This window comes from Sus scrofa, chromosome 15 (assembly GCF_000003025.6).
Source record: "Sus scrofa isolate TJ Tabasco breed Duroc chromosome 15, Sscrofa11.1, whole genome shotgun sequence".
Classification (NCBI taxonomy): Eukaryota; Metazoa; Chordata; class Mammalia; order Artiodactyla; family Suidae; genus Sus; species Sus scrofa.
In genome coordinates, this window is record NC_010457.5 from 32,572,227 (window position 1) to 32,598,613 (window position 26,387).

Here is a 26,387-nt window from a genome sequence, read left to right on the forward strand (position 1 = left end):
CCCGCCCCCCAGCCACCCCACTTGCTATTTTTGTATGTTTTAAAACCTTGTGCCCCATGCATATTTTGGAGCTGCCAGAGAAAGACCTAATTTTCCTCTACTGTAAAAAGATATTTAAAATGAACTTGTAATATTCCTCTTTAAAAAACAATTAAAAAAATTTTTATGGCCACACTCATGACATATGGAAGTCATATGAGGCCAGGATTGAATCTGAGCTGCAGCTGCAACCTATGCCACAGCCACAGCAATGCCAGATCCTTAACCCACTTCCCTGGGCGAGGTATCAAACCTGCACCTCTGCAGCAACCTAAGCTGCTTCAGTAGGATTCTTAACCCACTGTGCCACAGTGAGAACTCCTAACATCCCTCTTTTATGTGTATCTAAGGGAATCTAAGGTCCACAGCAACTAGATAGGTACCTTCATCCATCTAAAATGCATTAACAAGCTCTTAGCTCAGTCAGAAATCCTAAACCAACCTTTTTTCTTCTGGAACTCTGACCTTCCTCCAATTCTGCCCTAATACAATGATTTTAACACTTCACACTTCCCAAATTTCATTCTTTTAAAAATTTCTATGGTACTAAGTTCCTATTCTTTCTGAATTATTACAATTAGTAGAATGCAATTGATCAAAATAATAATTACTTTTGATAATTATTCAATACAAAGTTAAATCCTTTTGGAAATGAGTCTCTTAATTAGAAGAAAGAAACATGGAAGAGATTTATTACTGGTATAATAAATAAGTCAGGGTTCTAACATGCATTTCAACCTATTTTTCATTTTTACAGAGACAGCTGCTGAGAAACTGAACACATCAATAAGTACATGACAGTGTATAGAGATTTTTCAATAGCAATGTTACTTCATTTAATTCTTTCTGACTTACACACTATAAATCACAGAGAAATCCATCATAAAAGATTCTTTTTAATAATCTATCAGCTGATAACTCAATTATTTCCTTCAATTTTGCTGAAAGCAAAGAAATGGAAAACATCTGACCTGTCATTAGAATAACTGTCACCCATCATTAGAATAGTTCACTTTCTTTACTCAAGGCCTCTACCAGGTCCCAATGTGGCTTCTCCACCCAGAAGACCCTCCTTCTGTAAATGGAGAGCAGCAGCCACGGAAAAAAAACAAGAGAACAGCCAGAGGACGTGGGAAGGGTCTCTGTGACTGTGGCCTGGGGCAGCCATGGAGTCCTGGGGTGTAGGGCTGGCTCTGGGAGGCGCCCAGCCCAGCCAAAGGGATGCCCACCAGCAATCACGATGCCGACCAGGCCTCATTGAGCAAGTGCCTTCATTGCTGTTTCCCCCAGCCCAGGCATGAGAGCAGGTGGGTGGGAAGCATAGAGGATGGGGGAGCAGCCCCGAGGACACTGAGCCCAGAAGCAGGGGCAGCTACCTAGCAGATAGATCTGCCTGGACAGCATCCAGAAAGAAGCCTCTAGAGCTGACGGCTGGCAAGGGGGCCAAGAGGCAGGTGGGAGCCCTGGCAGGCCAGCTCCATGCGCCAACAGAGGGCAGACCCTGGGTCTCTGGGGAGTCTTCCCAAAGTGAATGCTGGGGACCTCACCCTCTATTCCACCTCTGAAGAAGCACCAATGGGATCACAGAAATGAGGAATAGCGCAAGTGTGGGGACAGACTTGAGAAGATCACGGGGAAAGGAGACCAAGACCGCTAAGACACGGAAAATGAACTGGAAGAGGAAAAGATGTGATCACCTGGGAGCCCCAAAGTCTGATGACCCTCAGGATGACAGCACAGAAATCACCAAGGAAACAATTTTTAGCCTGATTCTGCACTAAAAGGGCCCATGAATACCCAGTATGGTGATAAAAACAGACCCTCACTGAAAATGCAGTGTTAGATTTCAATTCACTGGGTGAAAAAGGAAAACCTAAAATAATCCCAAGGCGGGTGAAAAACCAATTCTATTCAACGGGACTGAGAATCAGAATGACACCCGACTTCTCAACAAGTCAAGGCTTCGTTCAAAACTATGAGCGAAAATGACTTCTAACTCAGAATTTCAAACCCTGTGAAACTGTCAAGTGTAAGAATAAAATATTTTTTTTGGATGTTCCTGTGTGGCTCAGGCTGCAATTGCAGTGTGGGTTTCATCCTTGGCCCAGGAACTTCCACATGCTGTGGCTGCGGAAAAAAAAAAAAAAACAAAACAGAAAAGAAAAGAAAAAAAATATCTTTTATAGAGTTGCTATATGATCCAACAATCTCTCTCCTGGATATATCCTGACAAAACTCTAATTTAAAACGGTACATGCACCCCAATGTTCATAGCAGTAGTATTTACAATAGCCAAGATATGGAAACAACTTAAATGCCCACAGACAGATGAATGGATAAAGAAGATGTGGTACACACATACAATGGAATACTACTCAGCCATAAAAAGAATGAAATAATGCCATTTGTAGTAACATGCTTGGATCTAGAGATTATCATACTAAGTGAAGTAAGTCAAACAGAGAAAGACAAATACCATACGATATAACTTACAAATAGAATCTAAAACATGACACAGTGAGAGTTCCCATTTCGGCTCAGTGGGTTAGGAACCTGACTAGTATCCATGAGGATGCAGGTTTGATTCCTGGCCTTGCTCAGTGGGTTAAGGATCCGGCATTTCCATGAGCTGTGGTGTAGGTTGCAGATGCAGCTCCTATCCGGTGTTGCTGTGGCTGTGGCTGTGGTATAGGCTGGCAGCTGCAGCTTCAATTTGACCCCTAGTCTGGGAACTTCCACATGCCACAGGTGGGGCCCTAAAAGGAAGGAAAAAAAAAAAAAAAGACACAGTGAACTCATTTACAAAATAGAAACTGATTCACAGACATAGAGAACAAACTTAAGGTTACCCAAGAGGAAAGTGGGGGAGGGAGGTGGGGATAAATTCGGTGCTGAGAATTAAGAGATACAAACTACTATATAGAAAACATCACTCATATCTGGAATCTAATATACAGCACAAATAAACCTTTCCACAGAAAAGAAGCGCATGAACTTGTGGTTGCTAAGGGGGAGGGAATGGGATGGACTGGGAATTTGGAGTTAATAGATGCAAACAATTGCCTTTGGAATGGATAAGCAATGAGCTCCTGCTGTATAGCACTGGGAACTATATCTAGTCACTTGAGATGGAGCATGATAATGTGAGAAAAAAGAATGCATATATGTATGTGTGACTGGGTTACTTTGCTGTACAGTAGAAAACTGACAGAACACTGTAAACCAACTATAACAGAAAAATAAAAATCGTTTAAAAAATGTAAAAAAAAAAAAAAAAACAGATAAACAACAAGGTCCCACTGTACAGCCCAGCAAATTATATTCATTATCCCGTAATAAACTATAATGGAAAAGAATAGGAAAAAGTAATCTGAAACCAAATTTTTTTTTTTTAATTCAAAGTTCCCCAGATATTTATCTCCCAAGTCCACTTTTCCGGAAGCTACTAGGGAATGTGTTTGAAGGAGCAAACCTAACAAGGGAAAATCAAGGAGGTCCGGGGGGCTAGAGGCACCTCCGCAGGGTGGAGGTGGGGAGGGTGCAAGCAGCGGAGGAGACAGGCCAGGCAGGGTCAGGACCACAGGCAGAGAGGCTCCAGAGGGAAAACTGGCACAGCTGACTGTATCAGAGGCAGCTGAGATTCAGGGAGCGAGGCCAAGATTTGGGGAAACACTGGAAGTATGTAGACAACTAAGCAAACACACAAAGAACCCAGGACAATGACTAAATTCATCAAGCTCCACCAACTCCACTAAAGTATGAGACAGAATGATCCCATGCTCTGAGATGTGGGTGGAAAGAGTGACAGGTATCAACTCCCAAGTGGTGAAGGCGGGAGACAGGCCCAAGGAGAAGGACCAACGTGTCCTAGAAGGATGCAGGCTGGGGGGGCATGCTCGCCTCTGGTGGGGATGAGGGACCAAACCCTCAGCCCCCTTGAGAGTCAACAGATAAGGCTGGAGAACAGAACAAATGGGAAGCATGGACAGTGTGCATTTAGGGACAGGGTGACAAGTCCCCAGTTGGGATGGCTGCTGCCTTTGGAATAGGTGTGTCTGTGCTATGGTGCTCAGCAGGATGAGCCTGCTTTTTTAAATTCTTGTGGGATTATTTGACTCTTTAAAATATATGTAGAGGAGTTCCCATCATGACTCAGCAGTCAACGAACCTGACTAGTATCAGTGAAGACACGGGCTCGATTCCTGGCCTCGCTCAGTGGGTTAAGGATCTGGCGTTGCCATGAGCTGTATGGTGTAGGTCGCAGACGCGGCTTGGATCCCGTGTTGCTGTGGCATAGGCTGGCGTTTACAGCTCCAATTTGACCCCTAGCCTGGGAACCTCCATGTGCCGCAGGTGCAACCCTAAAAAAGACACCCCCCAAAAAAATTTTAAAAATATATGTGTAGATATATATGATGGAGAATAATGTGAGAAAAAGAATATATGTATATATATATATATATTTTATACAGATATATAATATATATGTATGACTGGGTCACTTTGCTGTACAGTAGAAATTGACAGAACACTCTAAACCAACTATAATGGAAAAAATAAAAATTGTAATAAAAAACAAGATAAATATATGCAGATACAACTGATAAATTAAAATAATACTAAAGCAGTAACAAAAAAAGGGTCAATATGGGCTCCTGGGTAACAGAAATTCACCAAAATATTGGTTGTTGTGGCTGTTTACAGATTATGCCCTCGCCTTTAAGAAGAAGCGGAATTACCAACACTCTCCTAAAAAAAAAACCAAAAAAAGTAAAAGTGCTTCTGTAAAGTGAACAAATCATAATCACCATGCTTTGTCCTAACTGTTCAAAGAACACTTTCTCAACCTCATCCAAGGACTGACTGGCCAAGGCCCCTTCCCGCATTTACTGCATCTTCATACTAAAAAGACGTGGCACTATTGCGGCTCGGATTTTCACCAAACGCCTCCTCCGCGAGCCTCATGCTTTCAAGGGAACTCTCAAAATGACCTTTACAGAATTTTTCATATGACCTACATACAGCTTTTATTTGTCTATTTGTTGTGATTTCACTGTTTTGCCTTCAGCCTTAAAATAAATTATCATGCTTTTCCTTCAAAATTCCTGGGATATATGGCTTCAAAAAAATATTTTCCTCTTTCACAATAAAAAAAAAAAAAACAAAAACACTCAACAATCTAGGAACAGCAGGAGCTCTGACATGACAAATGGCACCATGGAACCTGATAGCTGACATTACACTCCACTGAGGAAGCCTGGGCACTGCCTCCCCCTGAGATCAGAATGGACCAGGACTTACAGTCTTGCCACTATTCTTCAACCTTATACTAAAGTTCTAACAAGGTAATTAGTTGAGAAAGAAAAGAAAGGGCATCCAGACTGAACAGGAAGAAGGAAAGTATCCCCACTCACAGATGTGACCTTACACATAGAAAACCCGAAGAATCCTCACACACACAAAACGCTTAGAGGTAATAGGTTTGGCAAAGTTGCAGGATACAAGATCAATACACAAAAAGCTATATTCTCATATTTAAGAAACTATTGTCTAATCCAAGGTGAAAGGATTTATTAGTATTTCCATATACTAGCAATGAATATTCCAAAAAAGAAAACAATTCCATTTATAATAGTTATCAAAAAGAATAAAATACTCTGGAATAAGTTTGTTTTTAAGTGTAGAATTTATAATGAAAACTACTATTGTTAAAAGGAATTAAAGATGACTTAAAAGGAAAGCTATCCTAAACTCATGGATTGGATAAATTAATATTAAGATGCAATAATCCTCAGAGTGTTCTGCAAATTCAATGCAATTTATATTAAAATTCCGACTGCCTTTTTTTGTTGTTGCAGATATGGAAAAGCTGATTCTAAAATTCAGATGGAATTGCAAAGGGACTCTGAAAGCTAAAACTATCTTGGAAAACAATGAAGTTGGAAGACTTACTCTGATTTCAAAACTTACTACAAAGCTACAATAATTAAAGCATTGTGGCACTGGCTTAAGGGCAGACACTGAGACCAATAGGATAGAACTGAGAGCCCACAAATGCACCTAAAGATCCATGGCCAATTTTGACAAGGGTGCCAAGTATACTCAAGGGGGAAAGGGCAGTCTTCAACAGGAGGGTATCCACTGGCATAGGAATAATCAGGAACTCTACTTCACATAACAGACATCATGAACTCAAAATGGATAAATGCTACCAAAACTCATGGAAGAAAACTTAGATGAAAAATGACCTTGGATTTGGCAATAGTTTCTTAAATGTGACAACAAAAACACAGATAATGAAAGAAAAATGTAGATATAATGGAGTTAATCAAAATTAAAATGTTTTATACTTCAAAAGACACCATCAAGGAAGTGAAAAGCTAACTTGTGGAATGGGAGAAGATATTTGCAACTCATAGATCTGATAAAGGTCTAGAGTTCAGATCATAACCAACTCTTACAACCCAAAAAAAGACAAACAATCCAATTAAAAATTGGGCTAAGGAGTTACATGTACATTTCTCTAAAAAAGATACACAAATGGCCAACACCACAGTGAGGGCAAATTCACACCCACTAGGACGGCTATCAAGACAACAGAAAAGAGCAACTGTTGCCAGGGATGTGGAGGAACCGGAACCCGCCTGCACGACAGATGGGGTAAAAAGTGGTGCAACTGCTTGTGGAAAAGTTTGGCGGTTCCTCAAAACGTTAGACATGGAATCACCACATGACCAGCAATTCCACTTCTAGGCTTACAGCCAAGAGAACTGAAAACACATGTTCACACAGACACTGGTGTGGGGGTCTTCAAATCAGCATTATTGATAATACCCTAAAGTACAGAAACAACCCAAATGTCTACCCGTTGATGAACAGATAAACAAATGCAGCCTATCCACAGAATGGAACAGTAATCAGCAACAAAAAGAACTGATGTACTGATCCTCGTTACACCACCAGTGAACCTGGAAAACATGCTAAGCCATCTAAGCTTCTCACTGGTCATCACTACACTCAGATGTAACGTGACTTAGCAAACATGAATCTTAATGTGAACAGCTGTCTCTTAACCACATCTAGGAAGGCAAACAACGTCTTGGAGTGTTTTTTTTTTTTGAAGTGATTTTATTTAAAATTTTTTTTTATTTTCTTGCTTTGTAGGGCTGCACCTGTGGCGTACGGAAGTTCCCAGGCTAGGGGTCAAATCAGAGCTGTAGGGCCAGCCTACACCACAGCCACAGCAATGCAGGCTATGAGCTGCATCTGCGACCTACACCACAGCTCATGGCAACAATCGATGCCCAACCCACTGAGCGAGGCCAGGGATCGAACCTGAATCCTCACGGATATTAGTTGGATTCGTTTCCACTGTGCTACAATGGGAGCTCCCTGAACTAATTTTAAAAATGAAAAGTCAATCACGTTTGGCCAGGAAATGTACATGTGATGGGCCGCTGGTCATTATTTATCATTTATCTTCAAAGGGGGAACTGGCCTGGAATTTGCAGTTTTTTTTCCTGAGAAAGGACCACCTACATGTGAAGCCTCAACTGTCCCACCTCATTTTTTTCTCCACTGGCCTCACCACTGGTGAATAATCACTGTTAAAATTATCAAGCAGAAGAGGGAAGAAAATGCAAATAAACCCTAAAATTTTCAAAAGACCAAGGACACTGGTTTGGACAAATCTGGACAGAAAGCCAGGACATCACAGGTGGCCTGTCCCTCCTGTGAGCAGCGTGTCTCCCCACAGCACCTGCCTGTCTGAACTGTCTGTTATTCAAAACCCCCGGGGTCTCCCGCAGGTGGAGTGGGTATTGAATCCATCGTGTAGGCAGCAGCACGCCAGGGGCTTACATCACAGACATCCATTCTCTCCCTGTCCTGGAGGCTGGACTCAGGACAGAGGTACCAGTGGGCGGGTCCCAGAGGCCTCTCTCCCAGCGTGTGGACGGCTGTCTCCTCACTGTTTCCCCACATGGTGGCCCTTCTATGCGTGTCTGTGTCCTGATGGCCTCTTCTCATCAAGACGTCCATCACACTGGATTAGGACCCGCCCAGCAGCCTCATGTCAACTTCACCACCTCTTAAAGCCTGTCCTCAAATACCATCAACACTTTGAAGCCCTGGGGATCAGGGCTTGACTGTATAAACTTCAGAGGACACAATTCAGCCCCCGACAGCACACTCTTTGGAAAGTGAAACCACACTAAACAGCAGCCACACTCCCTCCAGTATGACCCAGAGACGGGGCACATCCCATCCCTGTGGGCTCTGTCAGACAGCAGCAGGCGGGTCCTGGGGGACACGGCAGATGCTCAATGCCCTGGACCACACACAGGCACAGGAGAGGACCCAGAAAGGGAACTCAGTGGCCGTGGTTTGTTCTGAGGGACAGGCTTGCGCAGCCCCCATTCGGGGGGGACACCCTTTCCTCGTGCTCATCCATGGGCATGGCTGCTCAGGTTAGACAGCTGTGGGCGTGCCTGGCCATCCCATGGCCACACTCAGGGTTGTTTGTAGGATCTGGCCTGTGGGCAGCTGGCACACCTTGGGCCTGTCAGGCCTGCCCACCAAGATCGGTCAACCAAGTGTCAGGATGTGTGGACACAAGTGACTGAGCCAGGCCAGCAGGAGACCAGTGCTCAGGGACAGAATCGGTTGGGAACAGAGCACAGTGAGGGGCCACTGCCAAAGAGAAATGGGACAACCCCGAGAAAGGGTTCCAGAATTCTGCAGGCTCAGGTCCACCTGGGCAGTGAGGGGCTGCAGCCCTGCCTGTGTCCTGCTCAGCGGCCCCTCACCGGTGACACTGCCACACTGATGAGAACCCAGAGTGAGAGGAGCCTCTGCTGCTGAGCACCCCACTGCTCAGGGTCTTCAGACAGATGTCTGTGAGGAGCAGTGTCAGGGGCCCACCCAGGGTGGACAGTGACTGGGGCAGGGTGACAGGGAAGACTGGGCGGCAGGGTTAGCTATCCAGTCTCTACGACAAGGAACAGCGTGCAGATGAACCCAATGCAAACGGCAACCTTGACCTTGTCCCTGGCTGGCGGCGCCCATGTTGGCTTCTTCCTTCCCCAAGCTCAGTAACTGTCTACCAGAGCGTGAAAACGATCACTGCCCACCCCCCCCCCACCCCCCTGTGAGTTCACAGGGACTCATGCTCACCTGACACAGGGCGGATGCTGCCCCCCTTCAATCTCTCAGGAGCCACTTTCTCAAGTGGGTTTTTGGAAGCTGGAGTCACTGGTGCCTTCTTTTCTTGGCCATGTGGAACATCAGGGTAAAGTTTCTTCAGCACTTTTCCAACAAACACTACAGAAGCAAGCAATTTGCAAAAGAAAAGAGTTACTGCTGGCAGTTTTATTTACATTGCAAATAGATTTTATATAAAACAAGGACATCCTGGAGTTCCTGTCATGGTGCAGCGGAAACAATTCTGACTAGGAACCATGAGGTTGTGGGTTTGATCCCTGGCCTTGCTCAGTGGGTTAAGGATCTGGTGTTGCCGTGAGCTGTGGTGTAGGTTGCAGATGCGGCTCGGATCTGGTGTTGCTGTGGCTCTGGCATAGGCTGGTGGCTACAGCTCTGACTAGACCCCTAGCCTGGGAACCTCCATATGCCACGGGTGCAGCCCTAAAAGGACAAAAAAATAAATAAAAAACCCAACAAAAAACAAGGACTTCCTGACATCACCACCATCCTGCTACAGGACATCACTGGGGTTGTCCCTTAGGATGCCCCAGCACTGTCCCCCAGAGGACCCCTGGCACTGTCCCCATCAGAGGACCTCCCAGAACTGTCCCCATCAGAGGACCCCCCAGCACTGTCCCTATTAGAGGACCCTCCCAGCACTGTCCTCATCAGTGGACCCCCCCCAAGCGCTATCCCTGTTAGAGAAGCCCCCGAGCATTGTCCCCATCAGAAGACCCCCCAGCACTGTCCCCATCAGAGGACCCCTGGCACTGTCTCTCCAGGACACCTCCTGACACTGTCCCCATGGAAGGACCTCCAGACACAGGATGCCCACAAGTGTGGGCACAGAGTTGAAGCCCTGTGGGGAGGATGAGGACTGGGACCTGGGGGTCTGTACCTGGGCTCATACTTCTGTTCTCCCCTCACCGCATCTCTGGCTGAACAAACATGGAAAACACAGACTGTGAGCTGCTTTCAGACCTGGGTTTGAGTTCCTGGCACCCATGTGCCCCAGGAGGATGGGGCCATGGCCATGGCAGACACGTAGGGCAGGCACCGGGCAGCCCCCGGCCCCCCTCCAGCACCCGCCTGCCCACCAGTTTCTTACAAAGGTGTGCAACCTTCACTTTTTATTTTGGTTTACAATTCTGCTCTAACTAGAGGGCAAGAGCTGCCACAATGAATAAATATTTCCGTCCCAATTTAAGCGTGAACAACGAACAGGTATGAATCTCAAAACAGCATCCTAGAAAAGGTGAGGGGAAAAGGTTCATCAAATGAATTTGTTTTAACCTTCTTAAATTTAGAAAAAAATCAGCAAAGAGAGAGAAAGCTGCTCTGGCATCTGGGGAAGAAATTGGGATCCTAGAGAGAGCCCCAGCTCCTCAGGTGATGAGGTGGGAGGTACATGGGGGCGCCGAGCTGTGTGAAGGGACATTGAACTGTGTGAGGGGAGGTGTGCCAGGCAGCTGTGGGCATGGAGGGCAGGCCCTTGACCCTGAAGACAGACCACCGCTAACTTCATCACGTTCTCAGGCAGTACGCACATTAGAAATAACCCCCTCCACCAGTTCCAGTTGTAAAAAACTCAGTTTGGGTCTAAAAATACAAAAGGCCTCCTCAGAAACCTCTGAAATCCCAGCCTGTGTTCAGCGGGGCTCATGGGAAGAACGCCATGTCCTGAGCACCAGAGCTTCTGGTTGGAGGAAACCATCCTGGTGACAATGCCATCTCTCAAGGCCATACCTGTGGCCAGCTGAATAGCACAAGATTCAGCCCAGGATGGTCCCAGTACTTCTGTAGAACAGGGCCTGAGGCAGCACCTGGGTCATGGTGAGAGGTGGGCCGTTCTGTGAGATCAGGGCTCAGAGATGCATTCGAAGGGAAGGTTCCAAAATTTCTGCTAGAAATCAAATGACCATGTCCATTTCCTTAACTAGCAAAGGGGGAAATGTTCTATTCCAAGATATCAGCGTGGCAATTTCTAGGGAAACAAAAGGCAGATAAAGTAAACTTTATCTAGGAGTTCCCTTGTGGTGCAACAGAAGGGTCTGGCATTGTCACCACAGAGGCTTGGGTCTCGTGGTGCAGATTCTAGGGCCACGAGCTGGGGTCGGGGCTTGGCATGCAAACCAGCTAAGGATGAGAAACAAGGCTGTGCCTTCAAAATTCAAAAACAAATGTTAATAAAAAGTACAACTTAAATATAAAAGTTTAAATCCCAAATTAATATTTGGTAGGTGACTGAGGGGAGAATGGCACCCAGACTCGGATGTGCTAATTCATAAAGGTCAGAGGGCTGTACAATTCATACTTTATCAAATGGGAAAGATAATTTTCCAAAGTTTGAAATTTAAAAATGAGCACAGGAGTTCCCATTGTGGCTCAGTGGTTAATGACTAGTAACCACGAGGTTGCGGGTACGATCCCTGGCCCCACTCAGTTGGTTAAGGATCTGGCGTTGCCATGAGCTGTGGTGTAGGTCACAGAGGTGGCCTGGATCCCACATTGCTGGGGCTGTGGTGTTGGCCAGAAGCTGTAAGCTCCGATTAGACCTCTAGCATGGGAACCTCCATATGCAGCAGGTGCGGCCCTTAAAAGACAAAAGACAAAAATACAATACAATACAATAAGATAAAAGTGAGCACAGTAGTCCAAAAACTAAAAGAGAAAACCTTTCAGGATCCTAAGCTAAACAGGATTAAGCATCCTGTAAACCGAAAGCGCAGCGCGTTGTGCATCCTACACGTGTGTGTATTAAAACCTCACAAACAAAAACACACCTTTTTCTGCAGAAGCACATGCTTCCCTACAGCACATGCTTCACAAAGGGATGAGTTCAAGGGCATCATGCAGCATGACTGCTTTCACTCCTGGCAAAGGCTGGTTTCACATACCACACACAACCTGTGAGCTACTTATCCAGGGTCTTGTCAACAGGCCTGAGGACCGATGACCCCGAGAGAAGCCAGCATGTGCATGTCAACAGCAAGAGTGGGAGCTGCGTCTTCAATGAGGATTTTTAACTAGCAAGTCTTAACCCACTCCAAGTGTTCAGGTATCTCAGATTAAAATAATATGGCTAATAAATATACATGTCTAAAACTTTCAGTTGCCACAATTTAAAGCATAGAGTCTTTTTAAAATAATATGATTTTTAGGAGCTCTCTTCATGGCTCAGTAGTTAACGAACCCGGCTAGTATTCAGGAGGACTCAGGTCTGATCCCTGGCCTTGCTCAGAGAGTTAAGAATCCAGCGTTGCTGGGAGCTGTGGTGCAGGTTGAAGACACAGCATGGATTCCGCATTGCTGTGGTGTAGGCTGGTGGCTACAGCTCCGATTCAACCCATGGCCTGAGAACCTCCATGTGCTGCGAATGTGGCCCTAAAACGACAAAAAGAAAAAAAAGAAAAAAAAAAAAAAAAAAAAGAAAGACTTTAATTCTAAAGAATCAGCTTTAAAAGAGCAATGTATAAGAATTAATATACTTTCCACCAACTAATACTGCTGGAGGACTCCTTGGTGAATATCACTTTCCACCAGCATCTGAGACAACACTCACTGTCTGAACATAGTCCTCTGAAGCAAACAAGCAGTCGGCATGGACCTGCCCCAAGTGGGCAGTACTCTATTTTTCGAAGGGGCCATGGGGCTGCCCCTGGGCAGTCCCACTGGGCTCCTGTCACAAGAGGAGCTCATAGTCTACTTAAAGAGAAATTACCAGCTATTTCAGATCAAAAGAAATGCTGTATAGCACCAGACTCACTTCTCTGAGCCCCCATGGTTGTGAAAGAGGTGGGAGCCCCATGAACTGCCTGCAGCTTCCTACAACCAGGGACTTAATACTAACTGGCCAAACCTACTCAGGGATTCATGTTAAAAGCAGAACATAAATGAAAGGTTATTTTTTTCAGGATACTGGCACACAGTAAAGCATCATTTTTGAAAAGCATCTGTCATCTTTGCTCTGAGGAAATGCACCTTGTTCCTGTGTGTGTACGTGTGTGCACGAGCATGTGCACGCCTACTGCAAATGTAGGCCTAAAAATCAATTTAGAGGTTAAAAGTCTCTTTTCTGCTTATTTTCCACTCTGCTCAAAAACAGAAAAGAGCAGGAGTTCCCATCGTGGCTCAGTGGTTAACGAATCGACTAGGTTGTGGGTTGGATCCCTGGCCTTGCTCAGTGGGTTAAGGATCTGGTGTTGCCGTGAGCTGTGGTGTGGGTCACAGATGCGGCTCGGATCCCGCGTTGCTGTGGCTCTGGCGTAGGCCAGTGGCTACAGCTCTGATTCGACCCCTATCCTGGGAACCTCCATATGCTGAGGGAGCGGCCCAAGAAATGGCAAAAAGACAAAACAACAACAACAACAACCAAACAGAAAAGAGCAGAGCAAGGCCCTCTGGTCCAGGAAGCAGCTTCCTGTCGCCATGGGAACCAAATGAAATGCCTGCCTCTTCCCCTTCCTTACACCCTGCTCCCCACCCTGGATGCGCCCCTCTCCTGGCAGCAAGAGCAGGTTGTAACTTGAAACTCTGGTGTCTGTCAAAAAGTAATCAGCAAAACAAAAAGCAGGGGAGCGGAAGCTGAATGCTTGCAGGAGACAAGGACGGCCACTGGAACTGGGGCCTGAGACACAGCAATGTGGAAAAAAAAAAATTCTGGAATTCACAGGATGAGAGGTCAACAGGGTAAGCATCTCTGTGTCACAGGGAAGAATCCTCTCAATATAGCTTCTGGAGAGGACTGCAGGGAAACTTGCTATTTCAGGTTGAGGACACAAGCCAACAAAACTAGTTGTCAGCAAAGTGTTCTTTGGAAATGAGACACCTAGGAAGAATTGTAAATACATGTACCTCAAAAGGAAAGTTTCCTTGTCGGTGGTAAATGACTCAGTTCTGAACTCTTCTTGCAGCAGGTATGTGTTTCAGAACCTAACAGCTGGGTATGACAAAGGAAGGGGTTTGCTTGCTCCATTTGTAACAGAGGTGCCAACAGCAGCATGTCAAGGAAACAGGTTTCCTGCGCAATGGGCGTCGCCCTGCACGCCTCCCAGCCTGGAAGCCCCTGATGGGGGGATCAGCTGTGCGGTTAGGAAAGGCTCCTGGGGGGGAAATGGAAATCGGAACTTTTTTTTCTATGATAGGCCATGCTGAGAAAAGCCAAGGAAGATGAAAAATATGTGGTAGGAAAAAAAAAAAAAAAACCTTTGATCTTTGAGACCCGAGTTACCCATTAATGCAGAAATATCTTTCTTTTCCTTAAGAAGTTCATTATGATGACAAAGTTCTATGCATTCCAACACCTGTGTACAGAACATGCTTTACCTCACATTGCTATAAAACCATACATTTGTTTTGATTAAATATATACTGTCGGCATTCCCGTCCTGGCTCAGTGGTTAACAAACCCGACTAGGAACCATGAGGTTGCGGGTTCGATCCCTGCCCTTGCTCAGTGGGCTAACGATCTGGCGTTGCCGTGAGCTGTGGTGTAGGTCGCAGACGCGGCTCGGATCCCGCGTTGCTGTGGCTCTGGCGTAGGCCGGTGGCTACAGCTCCGATTGGACCCCTAGCCTGGGAACCTCCATATGCCGCGGAGGCGGCCCAAGACATAGGCAAAAAGACAAAAGTAAAAAAAAAATATTTCCTGTAAGGCTTTCTGATAATGGGTGAGATTAGAAATGATACTGACTCACAGTGAATCTCCAGCCAAATACTTCAAAACCTTTGTTATCATCTCTCCGTACCATCGCCTCTTGGAAAAGCATGACTCTATGAGGACAAAAAAACGTGCAGTGCTAATCTGGGCACATGAGGAATAAAATTAGCTAAAAACTACATCTCAAAGGGTGGATGTTAAAACAGATGGTGCCACATGCTCAGAGGAATTACATGAAAATAAAAGACCACAAATATTAACAAATAACTTTTAAAATGTGACGTCTTGACGTATTTCATTATGAAAGAAACATCAGAACAAACAGGTTTATGACATACATTTTTAGAGTGATTATTCAAATGGAAAAGTGATTATTTAGAATTTGAAATGAGAGTTGGCAGGCTTTTTGAAATTGTATATAAATGAAAAACTGCTACTGAAAATAAGACCAGAAATGAACATTAATCCAAACTTTCACCATGGCTAATTTGATGATGGCTTCCTGACCTTAGACTGGCATATTAGAGAAAATATTCCAAAACAAGCCACTGAGAAAACAAACACACATGCCACACCACATCATAAAGAAAAGGAAGACATTCCCCCTCCTCAGAAAATACTCAGCTGATTCCTTTTTCTACCTGATATCTGTATCTCCTAAGAGACACTTTAAATTTTCTTAGGGTTACTGTATTTCTTTTATTTTTTTTAGGACTGCAGGTGTGGCATATGGAAGCTCTCTTGCTAGGGGTCAAATCAGAGCTAAATCTGCCAGCCCACACCACAGCCACAGCCACAGCCACACTGATCAGAGCCAGGTCTGTGACCTACACCACAGCTGACAGCAATGCCAGATCCTTAACCCACTGAGGCCAGGGATTGAACTCATTTCCTCATGGATACTAGTTGGGTTCGTTTCCACTGAGCCATGAAGGGAACTCCAGGATAATGCATTTCTTGAAATCTGGTATTTTCAATTTTCTCTTTTTAGTGAAGACCATGTCACCTGCCAACCTATCCATAACTTTTTCAACAATAATATTCACTATGGGGTTTTTAACAGTTGTTAGGAATAAAGGAATAAATTGATAATAGCACCACATCAATTCACAAGAAAGAAAAGCTCAGCATAGTATGCTAACTCAATGAATGATAGTTTCTTAATGAGTTTCATCACAGAATTATAAATGGAAAAACAATTAGCTAAGACTTAAGCAAGAGTTGGCAAGCTTTCTGAAATATTAATTAAAGGGAAAATAGTTCTCAAAATAAGGCCAGAAATAGTACTCAAATGGGGCTTAATTAGCTGCTTATGCCATGACCAGTCTGAGGTGGTCTCCCCATCTAAGTAGCAGACATAAATATTCATTTTCTCCCCAAACTTTAATTCTTAAAAACATATTCTAAACTCTGTCCAAAATTTTTGTAGAGTTTTTCTGGCAGCAATTTCTATGCTGTTAGCCATTCAGAAACATTTTAAGTGCATGCAGGGCTACTCTTATTTCTGTGGGTTCTGGTGACTGGTACTCACCCAGAGGATGCACAGAGGGCAGTCATGGCCCCGGGCCCTCAGGGTGGCCTCTTGAACCCAGACCTCTGGCCCTGCTCCTCACCCAGAGGATGTGAGGGCCCGGGCAGGGCAGTCTGAGAGCAAGATACAGAATAGCCCACTCCCTTTGCTCCAGTGCTTTCATCTTTTCCAATCTAATGGACACTGGTTTTCTCAATAGAGATTCTGAATTCAACCCAAGGAGCACTAGACTTGCCTGACCCGGGCCAGGTTATCTGCTCACTGGGAGAGGATCAGCTGGCATCCATCGCTCCTACTCCCCACCCGAACAGGAAGCTCCCTTGCTCCCTATCATCATCCCCCCTCCTCAAGGGACTGTCCTCTTCCTCCTGTCCTGAAGCCTCGTCCAGGCACTGTCATTCCTCTAGCCATTGGGCTGAGCACGGGTACCCCACCCGAGCAAGGCTGCCCCTTAGCCACCAGAGTGTCTTCTTCACAGCCAGGGCGTAGCTGTCACATGACCCTCCCACTTCATACATGGGGCCTGGGTGATTGGTCCTCATGGCTTCACTGTTCACCTTGTATTGCACAGATCTTAAATTTTCTGTCTCTTATGATGTTCTGATGGCCTCTCCCAGCCAGCAGCCACCTGATGGCCTCTCCCAACCACCAGCCAGGCCAGGCCTCCTCTGCTCTCCCTGTCCCAAGAGGTGACCTTCCTTGGCCTGAATGAATCCCCCACGTAGGGTGCCAGGCAGCTTGGGATACCCCTGTTGCCCAGAGCCCAACAAAGCCATTAAAACCGGCCAGTCTTACATGTTCCCTCCCCAACCTGTCCCCTGAAGATCCCAGTAAAGGCTGGGGCCTCACCACCCATGTCCTGCCTTCTGCCCCCCACCCTGACCCCTGGCACTTCCCTGTGTGGCCCTGGGTGCATAACAAGCTGGCCTTCCTGAGCCTGTCCTGCATCTCTTCTGGTGACCACTGACAGGCCAGCTTGACAGCAGCACCCACCTACAGACAAGGCATGAGGGTCACAGGGAGCTCCTTCAAGGTGCACCCCCCACCCCCAAACTGCACACACACCAGCCCAGCATTTGTCAGACCTAGAAGAAAGCGAGTTGCAGCCTCCCAAGCACACCTCCCACCCCTCAGCCCCACTGCAGGGATTAGCCCTCCCCACTGGTCAGCGCCCACAGGGGGATGTGGCACCCCAGGTCACTGGCTGAATCCTTCTAGAAGGCAGACTTCCTGTATTCCAGAGCCCAACACACAGTGGGCATGAGCGAATGAAGGGCGGAGGAGCTCAGTGAGTTCTGGCCAGGTACACAGCTAAGAAAACCACCAACAAAATGAAAAGGCAACCTACTGAAGGGGAGAAAATGTTTGCACGCTATATATCCAAAATATATAAAGAACCAATACGATTCAGTAGCAAACAACAACAACAACCCACAAACAATCTGAATAAAAATGGGCAGAGGAACTGAGCAGACATTTCTCCAAAGAAGACATAGGGTGGCCAATAGGTACGATAAAAGATCCTTAAGATTAGAGAAATGCAGGAGTTCCCATTGTGGCTCAGCAGTAATGAAGCCAACTAGTAACCATGAAGACATGGGTTCAATCCCTGGCCTCACTTCATGGGTTAAGGATCCTGTGTTGCTGTGGCTGAGGTGTAGGCTGGCAGCTACAGCTCTGATTCAACCCCTAGCCTGAGAACTTCCATATGCCACACATGTGTGGCCCTAAAAAGCAATAAATAAATAAATAAAATAAATACAGACTAGGGAAATGCAAATCAAACCACAATGAGATGTCACCTCACACCTATCAGAATGGTCATCATCAAAAAGACAAGAAAAAACAAATGTTGGTGAGGATGTGGCAAAAAGGGAACCTTTGTGCACTATTGGTGGAAATGTATATTGATGCAGCCATGGTGGAAACAGGCTGGAGGTTCTTCAAAAAATTAAAAATAAAACTACCAGGAGGCCCCCAGTGGCCTAGAGGTTAAGTATTTGGCATTGTCACTGCTCTGGCATGAGTTCAATCTCTGGCCCAGGAATTTCTGCAAAAAAAACAAAACTCATTAAAAATAGAATTACCATATGATCTATGCAATTCTGCATATTTACTCAAAGAGAAAAAAAGACCAACTCCAAAAGATACATGTACCCTAGTGTTCACTGCAGCACTATTCACAATAGCCAAGGTATGGAAACAACCTAAGTATCCAACAATGGATAATGAATAAAGAAGATGTGGTGTAGATATAAGATGGAATACTATTCAGCAATAGAGAATGAATCTTGCCATTTGTATCAATGTGGATCACCCTTAGGGCATTACGCTAAGTGAAATGAGTCAAAGAAAGAAGATACTGTAAGAATTCACCTACATGTGGAATCAAAAAAAAAAAAAAAAAAGAGTTTGGTGTTCTCAACAAATCTGACCAGGATCTATGAGGATGCAGGTTCGATCCCTGGCCTCACTCAGTGAGTTAAGGATCCAGAGCTGCTGTGAGCTGTGATGTAGGTCACAGACACATCTCGGAACTTCTGTTGCTGTGGCTGAGGTATAGGCTGGTGGCTATAGCTCCGATTCGACCCTAGCCTGGGACCCTCCATATGTTGTGGGTGTGGCCCTAAGAAGCAAAAAAAAAAAAAAAAAAAAACAAAAAACGAAAAAAAAATTATAGCTGCAGAACAGATTGGTGGTTGCCAGAGGCAGGTGGGGGATGGGAGAAAAGGGAAGAGGTGGTCAAAAGGTACAAACTTCCAGTTATAAGGTAAACGAGCCCTGGGATGTAATGTACAGCATGGTGACTGTAGTTAACACTGCTGTGAGGCCCATCTGAAAGGTGCTAAGGGAGAAAGTAGGTTCTAAAAGTTCTTATCACAAGGAAAAAAGAAATTCTGTACCGAAGGTGATGGATGTTAAGTTACTGGGTGGTCATTTTGCAGAATATAGTCCATTAAGTCACTATGCTGTACACCTTAAATCCATACAGTGCTAAATATCAGTCATATGTGAATAAAACCGGGAAAATATAATCTTTCTTCTTTTCATTTTAATGTTGATGATAATAGGGTAAGGAGAAGTTTGCTGGACTTTCCCTTGAGGTGCCTGCAATCCTCTGTATCTCTGACATTCATTCTAAGGCACTTGCCAGGTTAACCAATTAAATGTACCCACCTTGCCTTTGGTGCTGGTAAAAATACCACCATCACTTAAATAAATATTAGTTAAGTGCCCAGCAATTCAGAGTCCCTGCAGATGAATAGAATCATCATCTCTGTTTTACAAATAAACAAACTGGCTCAGAGAGGCTTGTTGCTGTGCATCAAGTGAGGAGAAAAGTTACAAGGTGTCCTGCCAGGTTCCACATCCAGTTGGGGCATTCTCACATTTGCTCACACCAAGGTGTCCCCAGGGTCCGGGTGCCACAGGCCTTGTCGCTCCTAGACACCCAGAGATTCCCAGACTAAGTCTGGGCCTATGTGTCCCAGAGAGTCCTGGGGATAACCCTGCCCAGAGGCAACCCTTGGCCCAGGTCTGGGGTCCCTGCAGTTGGGCAGGAATCTTGGCTGAGAACTAAAATCTGGGGTTTGAGCAGGCAGCAGCTCCCACAGTCCTAGATCACTCACAGCCTCCAGGTCTCCACGGCCCTGAGTCCCCACAGTCCCTAGTCCTTCACAGCCCTGGATCCCCCACACCCCCTACCCCTCACAGCCCCAGGTCCCTGCCCAGCCCCGGGCCCCCACAGTCCCGGGTGTCCCCACAGCCCCAGGTCTCACAGTCCCGGGTTCCCACAGTCCCAAGTCCCCACAGCCCTGGACCTCCACAGCCCCGGGTCCCCCCACAGTCCCGAGTGCCCCCAGGCCTGGGTCTCCCCACAGACTCTGGGTCCCCAGAGCCCGGGGTTCCCGCCGTCCTGGCGCCCCCCAACCCCAGGTCCCCAGAGCCTCCAAGTCTTCCCACAGTTCCGGGTTCCCACAGCCCTGGGTTCCCACAGTCCCGTGTCCCCCATAGTCCCCACCCCTCAGAACCCCCGGTACCCTCAGCCTCCCGGCCCCGCCTACCGTGTCTCCGCTGCGCGGCCATCCTTACCTGCAACCTCAGCAACCCCAACCAGGGTTCCAGCTGAGCAGCGGCGCTTCCGGATTTCCCCCCGTAGGCCCGCCCACAACACAGGCCTACCCAATCAGGATTCGGAGTCTTTGCCGCTCCCTGCCAATCAGCCACGCACCGGCTAAGGAGTGGCTCTTAAGGGCTCTGTGGGCGTAGCTCGTGGGCGATTGTACTCGAAGCATGCGCAGAGGGAAGGGAGTGAAGCTGGGTGGGTGAGCGAACCCTGCAAAGGAGGTGTCAGCAGGAGGGAGTCAGGGGTTAGGGGGTCGTCGGTAGGAGGTCATCGGGAAGGGTCATTGGGACAGAGGTCAGCAAGAGGGATCAACGGAAGAGGAGTCAGGGTTACGGGGTCTTCAGAAAAGCGTCATATGAAGAGGGCTGGGTGTCAACGGGAAGTCGTTAGGGAGTCAGCAGAAGGGGAGTGAGGGGTTAGAGAGTCGTTGGGAGGGGAGCAGTGGGTGGTAGGGTTGTGTCTCTTTACCACCCATAGTGTCACCTAGGTGCAGCGCTGGGAGCGGTGGGAGGGGTCCGCTGAGCGCCCACCGGACAGAAACTGGGACTCAAAGCAGAAAGGAAACCAGGAAGAAGGAGGTTTGGGGACTGTCACCAGGACGACCACTGCCCCTTGACCCCTGTGGCCCTGACCTCTTTGGCAGCACATTGGCAGGTGGATTTCTTCTCTGAGCTCCCCTCCAACTATTTCACTTCCTCTGGAAACTTGGTTTATTGTTATTACCCCTCTTCCTTGATTCATTTCTTGGAGAACATGTTTCCTGAGAGTCTGTCTGTGCCAGCCACTGCTGGGGCAGCTGCAGCACCTCCCTAACAGCTGATGAGCAGAGACAGAGGTCTTAGGTGAGATGGACAACATGCCACATGGAGAAGAGAGCGGGGGAGGGGTTTCAAAGTGGGGAGATGGGGGTCAGCCTCCCAGAAGATACTCTGAGCCAGGCTTGAGGCAGAGGGAGCAAGGCTTGATGATGTCAAGGTAAAGAGCTCTCAAAGCAGAAGGGACAGCCAAGGCCCAAAGCAGCACAGGGCCAGTGTGACTGGAGCACAGGGAGTAGGGACAGGGCCAGCCACCACTGGACAGGAAATCAGGCATTGCTGGGCAAGGTCGCATAGGTGTGAGGATCAGCCTTATGTTTTCCAGGCAGCCAGATGGAGAGTTTGGCTGGTTTTGAGCAGAGGAGTGAAGTTATCTGATGTCCATCTTGAAGAAGTTGCCTGAGCTGCTGATCTGAGAGCAGATTTGGTGGAGAAAGCATGGGGACCAGGTAGAGTCCATCATAGCGAGAAGGATGGTGGTGGAGGCTTGGGAAGAGGATTGGGTATATGTAAGAGAGGTTTTCTGATTGACCACCTGGGGCTGTGGCATGAGAAAAGTGTGGAATTTGGTCTCGGAACTGGGAGGCTGGCGTTGTACCAAAATTAGAAAGCTCCAGAGGAGTGGGGGTCATCGTGGGGTGCCGTGCAGAGCTAGGCATGTTAAGTGTGAGGTGCCTCCTAGACACGTAAATGTAGGGGTCACCTAGGCAGTTGAATATGATTTTAGAGTTCAGGAGAAAGGCCCAGGACAAAGATATACAGCTGGGTTTGCCTGCATTTCAGTGCATTTAAAGCTCTAAGGGGGAATGTAGACAGAGCAGTGGTCCAAGGACAGCCATGAGGAACTCTAACTTCTGGAAGGTGGGGAGATGAGGAGGGAGCAGCATCGAGGAGGGAAGGACAGTGAGCTGTCCTGAAACCAAGTCAAGTCATCACTGGCCTGAAAAGATGCTGAGGGGTTAAGATGAGGACCCATCACAAATAATTTTATTTATCAAGTGCAGGTTATTAGTGACCTTGATTACAGTAATCTTGCTGAAATGGTAGAGGCAAAACCTTAATGCAAATTCAGTAGAGAAAATTGTAGGAGGGAAATGGAAGACATTGAATTCAGACTTCTCCCTCCTGGGGAGTTCCCGTCCTGGCGCAGTGGTTAACGAATCAGACTAGGAACCATGAGGTTGCGGGTTCGGTCCCTGCCCTTGCTCAGTGGGTTAACGATCCAGCGTTGCCATGAGCTGTGGTGTAGGTTGCAGATGCGGCTCGGATCCTGCGTTGCTGTGGCTCTGGCGTAGGCTGGAGACTACAGCTCCGATTCGACCCCTAGCCTGGGAACCTCCATATGCCGGAGCGGCCCAAAGAAATACCAAAAAAAAAAAAAAAAAAAAGACAGACTTCTCCCTCCCGGACCCGAGATGGGACAGCAACTGGAAGTTCCCAGTGACAGAACACACACACACTGCATATACATAAAATCAAAAGAGGGCTTTTAGAAAACAGCACATAACACACATACCAGATTTATGTGCTAAAGGACACAATCAAGTTGAGGTTGAAAATAAGTAATAGAGGAGTTCCCTGGTGCCTCAGTGGGTTAAAGACTTGACATTATCACTGTTGTGGCACAGATAGATCCCTGGCCCAGGAATTTCCTCGTGCCATGGGCATAGCCAAAAAAAAAAAAAAAAAAAAAAAGAATAAAAAGAAAATGAGTAATGAACACAAAGGACACAGTTAAAAAGTGGGCTAAAGACTTTACCAGACACCTCACCAAGGAAGATGGACAGATGGAAAATAAGCACATGAAAGGTTGCTCCTCATATGTTATCAGGGGTTGCAAATTAAAACAATGACAAGACACCACTACACACACACCTATGAGAATGGCCAAAATCCTGAGCACTGATAACATCAAGTGCTGATAAGGACATGGAACAATAGGAATGCCCATCATTGCTGGTAGAAATGCAAAATGGTGCACCCACTTTGCAAGACAGTTTGGTGGTTTCTTATAACCTAGACATACTCCAGCTCTATCATCCAGCAATTGCATTCCTTGGTATTTACCCAAAGGAGACAGAAACTTTGTCTACACAGATATTTACAGTAGCTTTATCCATAATTGCCAAAACTTGGAAGCAACCGAGATGACCTTCAGTATGTGAATAGACAAAGAAACTTAGTCCTTTCAGACAGTGGGATAGTATTCAGCTAAAAAGAAATGAGCCTTCAACCATGAAAAGACACAGAGGTACCTTAAATTCACATTACCAAGTAAAAGAAACCCATCTAAAAAGGTTACATGCTATGTATGATTCCAACTCCACGGCATTCTGGAAAAGGCAAAACTATGAAGGCAGTAAATAGATAAGGGGTTAGGGAAGGGAGGGATGAACAGGTGGAGCACAGAAAATTCTGAGGGCAGTGAAACTACTCTGTGCGATATTATAATGCTGGATACATGTCATTATCCATTTGTCCAAACCACAGATTGTCCAACACCAAGAGTAAACCCCAGTGTAAGCTATGGACTCTGTGTGATAGGAACATGTCAACCTAAATTCATCAGTTGTAACAAATAGACTAGTGGGGATGGTGCTAATGGGGGAGGCTTACAGGGGGAGGGAGAGGGTGCAGGGGGCATAGAGGAAATCTCTGTAACCTCCCCCTCAGTTCTCCTGTGAATCTAACACCATTCTAAAAAAATCAGGTCTATTTAACAAAACAGATGGGGCAAGAGGGGAGAGGTGCACGATGCAATGGTGTCCTTGATTAGGTCACATCCTGACCTTGTTCTCTACTTAGCATTCAGACCTGCTCTGCAGTGTTTTTATTTTATTTTATTTATTTTTTAATTTATTTTTTGTCTTTTTGCCATTTCTTGGGCTGCTCCAACGGCATATGGGAGGTTCCCAGGCTAGGGGTCGAATCAGAGCTGTAGCTGCCGGCCTACACCAGAGCCACAGCAACGCGGGGTCCGAGCCGCGTCTGCAACCTACACCACAGCTCACGGCAAGGCCAGACCCTTAACCCACTGAGCAAGGGCAGGGATCGAACCCGAAACCTCATGGTTCCTAGTCGGATTCGTTAACCACTTCGCCATGATGGGAACTCCCTGGAGTGTTTTTTTTGTTTGATTGTTTTTTTGTGTTTTGTGGGGTTTTTTGTCTTTCTAGGGCCACACCTGTGGCATAGGGAAGTTCCGAGGCTAGGGGGCAAATTGGAGCTGTAGCCACCAGCCTACACCACAGCCATAGAAACACCTGATCCCAGCTGCATCTGCGACCTACACCACAGCTCACAGCAATGACAGATCCTTAACCCACTGAGCAAGTGCCAGGGATTGAACCTTCATCCTCATGGATACAAGTCAGATTTGTTACTGCTGAGTCACGATGGGAACTCCTGCCTGGACTTTCTAACCTCACAACAAGTTCTTCCCAGAAACCATCTCTTTTCCTCCAGCCCTGTTTCTTTAATCTCTTTCACACCAAACTTCTTGAAAGAGCTGAGGACAAAGTCAGTTTCCACTTTGTCATCCACAGTTAACTCTGTCACCCATTTGTGTTTCCATCCCCCTCCACTGTACTGCTCTAGTTGACATCACAGAACCTCATGTCCCTAGTTTCAAAGCATGCTTATCAGTATCCATGTGCCACTTGATAGTGTCCCAGGAGCACCATCTATCCAGCATCAGAGACCTGGGATTCGCTGGCACCCTTTCCTCCCTCTCTCTTCCCCTAAGACCCATCAGAGAAGTCACACCAAGTGTATTCTACTGTAACAGTTCTTACTCCCACTGTCTAGTTCATATTTTCAGCCTCTCTTACTAGGATTTGTCCAGGCACTTTAAAATTGATCTCCCTAATTCTACTTTGTTTCCCCACACTCCTGCCCCACATCCATCTCTTTTCCTCATAGCAGCCAAAATGACCTTTAAAAGATCTCATTGCCATTCAAAAATCAATGAATGTAATCCATCACATTTACAAGCTAAAGAAGAAAAATCACATGATCGTATCAATAGATGCCACTCTCTCACCATCAGGAACAAGGCAAGAATGCCTCCTCACCACTTTTCAGCATTGTACCAGAAGTCCTAGCTGATGCAATAAGACATGAAAAGAAAATAGAAGTATATAGATTGGGAAAGGAGATATAAAACTGTCATTGTTGGCAAATGACATGATTATCTATGCAGAACATCTTATTTCCTTGCTAAAAATCCTATGTCAAATTTCATTGCATTTAGGAGACAATTCAGAGTCCTCTGACCAACCCTGACTTGCTCTCCAGATGTGTTCATGTTGTCCTCTCTCCTACTCACTTTGTTCTGGTTACTCTGACTGCTCAGAACACCAAGTCCCTCTATTCCTCTGAGTCTTCAGGTCTGCTCTTCCTTGTGCTTAAAACCCTTCCCCTGCTCTTCTTTTTTCTTGCCTGAATCCTATTCCTCCTCCAGGGTTCTGGTAGAAGTGGCTCTGACTTCATGCTGTTGTTCTGTAGAGACCCTTGCATTCACCTGCATGCAACCTGAGCCCTACTGGTGGCCCTTATGGCTTTCTTGAGGGAACAACAGGCAATCATTGGCAGATGGATCAGACAGAAAAATGTCCAGCCTTCCAACTGAAGACAGGCAGTTCTGAGGTGCATTCCAATGGTGCTTTTGGGGATCTCCAGCCAGACTGAGATGCAATGATCTACGGGGTGGTCAGCTTGATAATGCATCCTATTAATGTTCCCTCCCTCTTTGCCTCCCTCTTCCTGCTTCCACTCATTTCCTGTATCACCCTCCCAAATAAACTTTCTGCACCCAAATCCACAACTCAGGACCTGCTTGTGGGGGAACCTAGAGGAAAAGACTTAATGAGGATTCCCTCAAAGGGTTCTTATCTCAGGGCTGTATGGGCTGCCCTTTCAACATTCAATAACACCATACACTTTCCTTTAGAAAAGTAATTATAATTTGTAATTTTATGTTACTGTGTTATTAAAAAAAAAATGATCCTCTTTCTA

At 46.3% G+C, this 26,387-nt stretch overlaps 1 protein-coding gene across 4 annotated transcripts in view; it reads right to left on the reverse strand.

The window, feature by feature from the left end:
• Positions 1 to 20,589, reverse strand: part of ERICH1 (glutamate rich 1) — a 56,131-nt gene extending 35,542 nt beyond the window's left edge. For all 4 annotated transcript variants that reach the window (XR_002339062.1, XM_021075040.1, XM_021075041.1 and 1 more), the window contains exons 1-2: positions 20,495 to 20,589; positions 9,214 to 9,360 (exon numbers count right to left, since the gene is read on the reverse strand). Coding sequence is in view for 3 of the 4 variants with exons in the window: in XM_021075040.1 (XP_020930699.1) it covers positions 9,214 to 9,360; positions 20,495 to 20,516 (169 nt within the window). In the remaining variant the exon portion in view is untranslated. The remainder of the gene's footprint in view (positions 1 to 9,213; positions 9,361 to 20,494) is intronic.